The sequence below is a fragment of the Oncorhynchus clarkii genome, chromosome 7, assembly GCF_045791955.1.
Source record: "Oncorhynchus clarkii lewisi isolate Uvic-CL-2024 chromosome 7, UVic_Ocla_1.0, whole genome shotgun sequence".
Taxonomy (NCBI): domain Eukaryota; kingdom Metazoa; phylum Chordata; class Actinopteri; order Salmoniformes; family Salmonidae; genus Oncorhynchus; species Oncorhynchus clarkii.
The window spans coordinates 77,261,230-77,270,190 of record NC_092153.1 but is presented as its reverse complement, the minus strand read 5'-3'; the positions used below and the strand labels follow the sequence as shown (position 1 = coordinate 77,270,190).

Below are 8,961 nucleotides of genomic sequence, written 5' to 3'. Positions count from 1 at the left end.
CCAGTGGCAGTTAGCCTTCTGGTTATTTATATATATATATATATATATATATTGTGTGTGTGTGTGTGTGTGTGCGTATATATTTAATACATGACTCTTCAGGCATGTGTATCACTGGGATAGGATTCCATGCTGCACTTTGAATAGTGCTGAGGATGCTGAACGTTCACCTGACAACCTCTCAACACGCCAACACTGGGGTCAATCATGTTAGTTATTTCAAGTAAACCTGTGTGTCACATGCATGTTTATAAAGGAACATTGTGAAGGGTGATAGGTGAATAGGTGCACCATAGGGCTGTGTATTGGGACTGGCACTTTTCCTACTTTTGCAGATATGGTTTACAGAAACATAAATGTATATCCTTTTATTGGGTAAATACTTTATCAAAGTGATTTTTATTGTTGTCAATTTGCACTTGCCTGAAACTGTACAGGATTAACAGGAATGCCATTATAGGTCGTTAGAAATGCATGATGTATGGCATTAATTATAAGAGGCCATAACACTGTGATAACATGATACATAAGAAGGTCCTGAGAAAGATTGATGACCATGAGACACCTGTCCCTCCCTCCCAGGCTTAGGCGTCCCAACTCCCAAGCTTTGCCCGGACTCCGTCTCGCATCACCTCTTCACTCCTCGTTGAGTGGCTATGCAGGGGCTGTGACGTTGCACAAAGCCTCTCTCTCACTCCTTTCTTGCTGCATCACAACCGCCGCTAGTAGCTCCCTGGCTATTTGCACTGACCGGGAGACAGGATAATCGCATAGCTAATTAGCATAATAATAACTCTAAAGATAACACTAGCTAACATCACCACAACAGGAGTAATATACGGAAACGATTTACATTGAGCTTGGAACCGCTGGGTCATGGCCAGACAAGATCAGGTCCTGCTCTTGGAGCCACAGCACGAACTGAAATTCCGAGGTAAGATACTACTGAGGAGGGGAGGGCCCAACTCTGAAGGGAGGGGGGGAGCCATTTTTGTGAGTGGGGTAGTTAGTAACAGGCCCATTTAATAAGGAGGGGGCACACCATATGCCCATTAATTTGTAAAATAACAGTGAGCTAGGGAGGAGAATAATTTCAAACGACTAGTTGGCATATGTTCTGGCAGCGTGAACATTAACCTGTGCTTGCTAGCTAGCTAGCTAGCTATTCCTGCAGCTCCCTGACAAGTCTTTACTGCTAATAATGTCGAGTTGACCTTCTAGTAAGGTAACTAGTTAGCTGGTAGCTAGCCTAGTAACGTCAGTTAGTGCATTATGTTTCAGGTGCATTGTGCAATATCGTTCCAGTAATTTAGGCGAGTCAGTCTGTTTATTATTGTGCTAGCTGTGTTTCAAGCACAATGTCAAAATACAATTACTGGTTGAATCGCAGCTATTATCGTTCATGCCCGACGACAATCATGTCAGTGTAATTTATGAGTTAACAATGAATAGCAGCTGATTGTCCCAACATGCACGTTGAAAGCATCATGATAGGTAGCTAACGTTAACTAATTTGTCTAGTTTGCTAGTTACTGTAATTAGCTAGCGGTTAGTCTACCAGCTAGCAAGATGGAACTGGGCATGAAATACTAGCTAACGTTAGCTATATTGCTATCTGGCGGTTCTTCTCATCAATTGGCAAGTGTTGTTCATGACCAGGTGTGGAAAGCAGCAATGTGGGTCAGGATACCATATGGACACTTTGTACTGGGCATCCTAAGAATTACAATGTGTCCAGTTAGTTAAATATTAATTTATTGACTCCACTCAATAGGCTACGTTCCATGAAGCATTATCACAATGTGACTCTAGGCCATTTTTTAGATACAAAATAACAAATAGCCTTTCATCTGTGTTTGTTGAATTATATATATAGGGTCTTTCCACAGTAATTTGAGATGCCCTATTGCCTTGTCAAGCCAATATAATCCATTGCTTAAAGGTGCAATATGCAGACATTGCTCTGCCATTTCCTGGTTGCTAAAATTCTAGTACCTCGCCGAATTTCAGTTTGTGACAAAACAAGCAACATATAGTGTAGAGAATCATTGTACCATATAAACCGCTGTGAAATATATTTTCAATCACCAAAAATATTGTATTTTCAGCTGTTTTAAAGCTGGTTTACAAAAATGAAAGTAAGCGATGCAAAAACTAAACTTAAGAAAGGGAAACATAAATAGAGCACAAAGAACAGATCTACCACTTCTTAGACTTGCTTTCAATGAGAATGACAGATCTTTAACTCACATTTCTATGTGAATTTGGTTGGGTCCCAGAAAAAGTTAAAGCAGCTTTAAACTGCACTGCTTGTTGTGAAGGTAGCCATTTTGTTTGTCTTGGCTCATTGCAAACAAACTGAGCCCACTAATTGATAACTAGGAGAAATAGGTTTACCTCAAGGAAATCCCAAGCCACACAGACCAGTACAGGGGTTCCCAAACTGGGCCCCTGGAGATCTGCATGGGGCTTTCAGGGTATTCAGCAAAGTGACAGAAATAACTAAAATGTCAAGACTTCTGTTAGGTAAAATCACAATCAGGTTTCTCTCATATAAGCCTGATATTGTTATTTCTGTTATTTACGGGGCCTCAACATGAACAAGTTGGGGAACCCAGTGCTAGCATGCCTACAAAGTCATTGTCAATATAGAGCAGGAATGGGCAACTGGTGCCCCTTTTTGTAGGTCCGTGGATCAATTTCCCCCAAAATGTATATTATTTGTATTTTTCAAGGGGAGATATTCTACTAGAATAGGTGCAATTCTGAAATTTGGTTTTGCATCAGCACTTTTTCTCTCATTATGTTATCTCGTTATGAGATGAGTAATGCAACTTATGTAAACATTTATTCAAGTGGCATTGTTAAAGTGACTAGTGATCCATTTATTAAAGTGGCCAGTGATTTCAAGTCTGTATGTAGGCAGCAGCCTCTGTGTTAGTGATGGCTGTTAAACAGTCTGATGGCCTTGAGATAGAAGCTGTTTTTCAGTCTCTTGGTACCAGCTTTGATGCATGCACCTGTACTGACCTCACCTTCTGGATGGTAGCAGGGTGAACAGGCAGTGTCTCAGGTGGTGGTTGTCCTTGAAGATCTTTTTGGCTTTCCTGTGACATCGGGTGCTGTAGGTGTCCTGGAGGGCAGGTAGTTTGCCCCCGGGGTGATGCGTTGTGCAGGAGGGTCTTGCGGTTGTGGGCGGTGCAGTTGCATCAACAAAGCAGAGTGGGTGGACACCCTACACTATGTTACCATGAAAATCTGGCCATGTTTCGAGATGATTGCAACACATCTGAGCTAAACTATTGAAGCAGTTTTGAATGTCTATTAGTAGTGATTGTACTTATAGCCAAGTGGGGAGTAGTCGGAGGTTTGTAAACCAGTCATTTGCCATTGTTTGGTAACACCTAAATTACTAATTAAAGTCTTTGACTGGACAGATAATCAAATCACCTAACCTCTTAGACTAAAATTGCCCATTGAAAAGCAGGCCTGTGTTGACAACAAATCCAGCTGTGTTCCTTTCGGGTTCTTTATTAATCTCCTTATTCTTTATTAGTATCAATTTGGAACCGCACACTCAAGGTACACAGTCTTGCTCTTTCTCAATAACAAACCTTTCAGACGACACAACAGCATTAAATATTTTCTTCAGAACTCTCTTTTTGTGGCTGTATTTCTTTTCTGCCAGTTGGAAAGCTGTTGTAGATAAGGTATAGGCTACAGTAGTTAGCTGCATGAGTCGTTTCATTGAACGATGTTTCACCAGTTGTGAGGGTTTAAAATTTGCCTCTTGTCTTGGCTCAGTGTGTGAAGGGAAGTGTCAGTTGCTGTGGACATTTGCGGGCTGAAACCTTATCTTAGTCTATGTGCTAATTCACACTACGAGGCAGCTCACTTCCACATTTCCATCCACAATGCACCTTTGTTTCCCTCAAACACAAGGGTTTCCTCTATACCAGCTAGTAGGGCTGGGAATTGCCAGGGACCTCACAATACGATATTATCACAATACTTAAGTGCCAATATGATATGTATTGCGATTCTCACGATTCTATATGTATTGCAATTCAATACTGCGATTTGATATTCCAAACATACAGTGGGGCAAAAAAGTATTTAGTCAGCCACCAGTTGTGCAAGTTCTCCCTCTTAAAAAGATGAGAGAGGCCTGTAATTTTCATCATAGGTACACTTCAACTATGACAGACAAAATGAGGGAAAAAATCCAGAAAATCACATTGTAGGATTTTTAATGAATTTATTTGCAAATTATGGTGGAAAATAAGTAAACAAGGCCCTAAAAAGTGCTTAAGACTTCAGCCACCCAAGTCATAGAGGGTGCACCAAGTGTGGAACTAACATTGGTAAGGTAAGTGAGCATTTCACTCTTAGTCTACACCTGTTGTTTATGAAGCATGAGACTAATAATATTTTATTTGATCAAATTTGATTTTATACTGATATAATACACCATTAAAATCTTACCTTAACATTCGAATTAGGCATACTCCACAATACTGACAATTGATCAGCTCCTAGAGAAATATTACCACCTATGGCGGCAAATATTTAGCTGGCTTATTATGCTTACCCAATAGTAATGCACTAAATGACAGATTGGGCACGTCATTGTGCACATGTTGTTACACATCATGAAATACAGTGCATTCGGAAAGTATTCAGACCCCTTGATTTTTCCACATTTTGTTACATTACAGCCTTATTCTAAAATGGATTAAATTACTTTTTTTGCCTCAATCAACACACAATACCCCATAATGACAAAGCGAAAACAGATTTTTATACATTTTTGCAAATGTATTAAAAAATAAAAATGAATTGAGCTCAGGTGCATCCTGTTCCCATTGACCATCCCTGAGATGTTTCTACAACTTGATTGAAGTCGACTTGTGGTAAATTCAATTGATTGGACATGATTTGGAAAGGCACACACCTGACTATATAAGGTCCCACAGGTGACGGTGCATGTCAGATCAAAAACCAAGCCATGAGGTCAAAGGAATTGTCCGTAGAGCTCCAAGACAGGATTGTGTTAAGGCACAGATCTGAGGAAGTGTACCAAAACATTTATGCAGCATTGAAGGTCCCCAAGAACACAGTGGCCTCCATCATTCTTAAATGAAAGAAGTTTAGAACCACCAAGACTGTTCCGAGAGCTGGCCGCCCCGCCAAACTGAACAATCGGCGAAGGGCCTTGGTCAGAGAGGTGACCAAGAACCCGATGGTCATTCTGACAGAGCTCCAGAGTTCCTCTGTTTACAAAAAACTGTGTTTGCTTTATCATTATGGGGTATTGTGTGTAGAATGATGAGGGGGAAAAAACAACATTTTAATACATTTAGAATAAGGCTGTAATGTAACAATGTGGAAAAGGTCAAAGGGTCTGAATATGCAAACATTGCAGTATTGGCAAAATAGATTTCAATTGATTAAACATTAAATTGATTTCATTATTATTGAAATATATGGGCCCATGTAGCCTATATCTTTTAATGCAGTCATCTCAGTTTTATTTTATTAAAGCATATGTTTATCCTTCACGTATTTGTAACAATTGCAAAGACTTTGGCAACTTTGTAATTGTAGTCAACTTCATTCTGAAGAAGTCACAGAGACGATAAGATCTTAAAGTGATGCGGAAGGGCAAACAAGCATCTAACAATGCACTTAGCTGTTCTATGAGTGGTCTGAGGCAGTTGGTAAATAACGAGCGCTTTCAAGTGCAACTTCAGTAACGATGGTTTTTGGGAAACCGCTTGGAGATTTAACGATGCTTCTAATGATGAGCTTAAGCTTAAAGATGCTTTTGGGAAACCAGGCCATGGTTGGTTGCAGGGACTTGAGGCTAGTAGTGTTCCTTCCATTCCCCTGGTGCCTCATGTCTTCTTGTTCTTCAAGGACAGCCATTAGCCTACCTTGACTAGACAATTAGAGATTATTAGAAGCAAATTGAAGGTAATTGGAGCCCTCAGTGATTCAAGGTATTCCACACAGTTTTGACCTAATGAAATAAACCTGTAAAAATATAGGCCTACGGCCCTCCCGAGTGGCGCTGCGGTCTAAGCACGCAGTGCTTGAGGCGTCACTACAGACCCGGGTTCGATCCCAGGCTGTGTCACAGCCGGCCGTGAACGGGAGATCCATGAGGTGGCACACAATTGGCCCAGCGTCGTCCGGGTTAGGGGTCTGGGCGTCTGCAAGCTGATTCCGGTCGCCAGCTAGACAGTATTTCATCTGACACATTGGTGCAGCTGGCTTCCAGGTTATGCGAGCAGTGTGTCAAGAAGCAGTGCGGCTAGGCGCGGTCCTGTTTCAGAGGACGCATGGCTCTCAACCTTCGCCTCACCCGAGTCCGTACGGGAGTTGCAGTGATGGGACAAGACTGTAACTACCAATTTGGGAATCACGAAATTGGGGAGAAAAAGGGTTTAAAGTAAAAAATATATATAAATTTTAAAAAATGATACAAATAAATTTGCACCACACCTGGTTGGTTGACCCTCACAGCCAGCTACGTCCTTCCCAATTCTCCTCCCCCAACCAGTATTTTCCTATTTCCTCCAAACCCTGCTTTCCTTTAGATAGGTCTACTAGGCCCAGGCTGTTGTATACGTTTAGGCTTCTTTTCTTATTGATAGGCCTAATAGGTTAAAAATACCAAATTATTGTCCCTGTGGCACTGAAGTCATTTTTTTCCAGTTCCTCTAGAACAGGGTTTCTTAAACTTGGTCCTTGGGACCCCAAGTGGTGCACGTTTTGTTTTTTGCACTACTACTACACAGCAGATTCAAACAATAAACGAATCATCAAGCTTTGATCATTTGAATCAGCTGTGTAGTGTTTGGGCAAAAAACAAAAGGGTCACCCCTTGGGGTCACTGAGGACCGAGTTTGGGAAACGCTGCTCTAAGAAGGTCTATCTCCTCTTAGATGTTTTGTGAGCTGAACCTAGTAGGCTAAACTATACGTTTAATCAAGGCTGTCAGTTTAAAGGCCACTTTTTCTATAGTTCTGTAGAACGAGAGCCATTAGTGACAGTAATACTGGTAGCCAATCCTTTCTTGGAAGTGAAAGAAAACCTGCCCTCATATTAAGCCCACTCTGGTGTTTTCAAATAAAACATGTTTAACAAAGACTTGATTCACTACAACCGAGCAATTAATGGAACTGCACCTGGATATAGGGCCCAACGATATATGCTTTCATTTCATCTTCTAAATGGCATGTTATTATTATATTATTATATTTCTAAATTAGCCATGGCCTTAATTGCATCAGCTGCTCTACTTATTCAAAATGAGTAATAACAGCTAGTTTTCAGTTTTCCCCTGACCACTCCCAAATTGCTATTTGCTGAGAAGCTATTTGTTTCTTTTTTTTGACCATTTTAATTAAAAACAATTGTTACCCAGAAATGATTTGATATTGAGATAGCAATGGACCTTTTAATAGAACCATTTTTTTATTTTTTACATTTTTGTACCTTTATTTACCTGTGGTAAATTAAATTGACTGTACATGATTTGGAAAGGGACATTTATTTATTTTATCTTTATTCAACTAGGCAAGTCAGTTAAGAACAAATTCTTATTTTCAATGACGGCCTGGGGGTTAACTGCCTGTCCAGGGGCAGAACGACAGATGTCAGCTCGGGGGTTTGAACTTGCAACCTTCCGGTTACTAGTCCAACGCTCTAACCACTAGCCGCCCCAAGTTTTGCTTTTCTAAAAAAAAAAAAAAATATGGAACTCGCAAAAAAAAAAACGGTCATCTTCATATGTGTTGTAGCGTAGTCTGTTGTTACATCATTTGAGGTGTTTGTGTTGTGCCCGCCATCGATTGAGACACAGCATACTCTTGAATACAGGGTGGGTGTCATGTAAGTATGTGAGTAAAATATTTTTTTTTACTTCCAAACGGTACCACAAAGATGGTTGGAGGTCTTACACATCAGAGAATATTGATTTAAGTGGGATTATCCATTGTTATAAATTAGACTGTTAATACTCCATAAGAACCCTATTGAAATAATAAATATAGATCATGGAATAGATATTCCCATTCAATTTGACATTCGACCGTGGATGGACCAACGGCCATGTTTCCGGTAGTAATTGTAAGTTAAAGTTTCAATTAAATGTATATGTCAATGGTGTACCAGCTAAATTGCAGTGGTCTGAAAGGATAGGCCCATTCTATGAATTATATATGATTGAAATGACAGCCACCCTGTATTCAGGAGAATGCTGTGTCTCAACCGATGGCTGGCACAACACAAACACCTAAGATGATATGAAAGAGTCTAAGCTACAGTACAACATTTGTGAAAATGAGAAAAATCTGAGTTTACGCGTTTTTAGATCATTAACATTAAAGGTTAAAAAATGACATTTTTTATTATTCTTTTTTTTTCAAGAAATCACAGAATAGTTTGACAACCCTGTTTGTAAGCTATAAAATTATATCAAATTCAACCGTTTGTCTCTTTCAGTGATGACGACATGGTGGGGTAGGCAAAATGGGTCAACTTTGAGAACCTCCTGAGTGTTTTGGCATTCATGTCCAAAAACTCCCTTTCTAACCACTTCTACCATGGGAAAAACACGTATGGAAGGTTTCAGTCAAATCAAAGGGATTTAAATCAGATGGAACGACCCCAGACTGAGGTTAGTAGAGGCAACTGTATTTTGGTTCAGGCTATAACCAAGTCTGGGGTTCTATTTTGGTGTTGGCATCTGACCTAATGTGTCAACGTCCATACACCTCAGACGCATGTGGATGAAGCCTTGATCCAGATGATAATTTGACGGTATCAATTAGGCCTACTGCCCTTTCAGTGAATAGGCCTACACGTCTGTATGTGGGTCATTAACTAATACAGTTCATAGATGTCCCCACTCAAAAGCATAGCTCAAAAGTAGGCCTCCTAAACCTTGGATTA

At 40.2% G+C, this 8,961-nt stretch overlaps 1 protein-coding gene across 1 annotated transcript in view; it reads left to right on the top strand.

Annotated features, from left to right (window-relative positions):
* The first annotated feature begins 613 nt into the window (after positions 1-613).
* The window catches only part of LOC139413870 (vesicle-associated membrane protein-associated protein B-like), a 41,206-nt gene continuing 32,858 nt past the window's right edge, over positions 614-8,961 (top strand). The window contains exon 1 of the mRNA XM_071161698.1: positions 614-934. Within this exon, the coding sequence (XP_071017799.1) occupies positions 877-934 (58 nt within the window). The 5' untranslated portion in view covers positions 614-876. The remainder of the gene's footprint in view (positions 935-8,961) is intronic.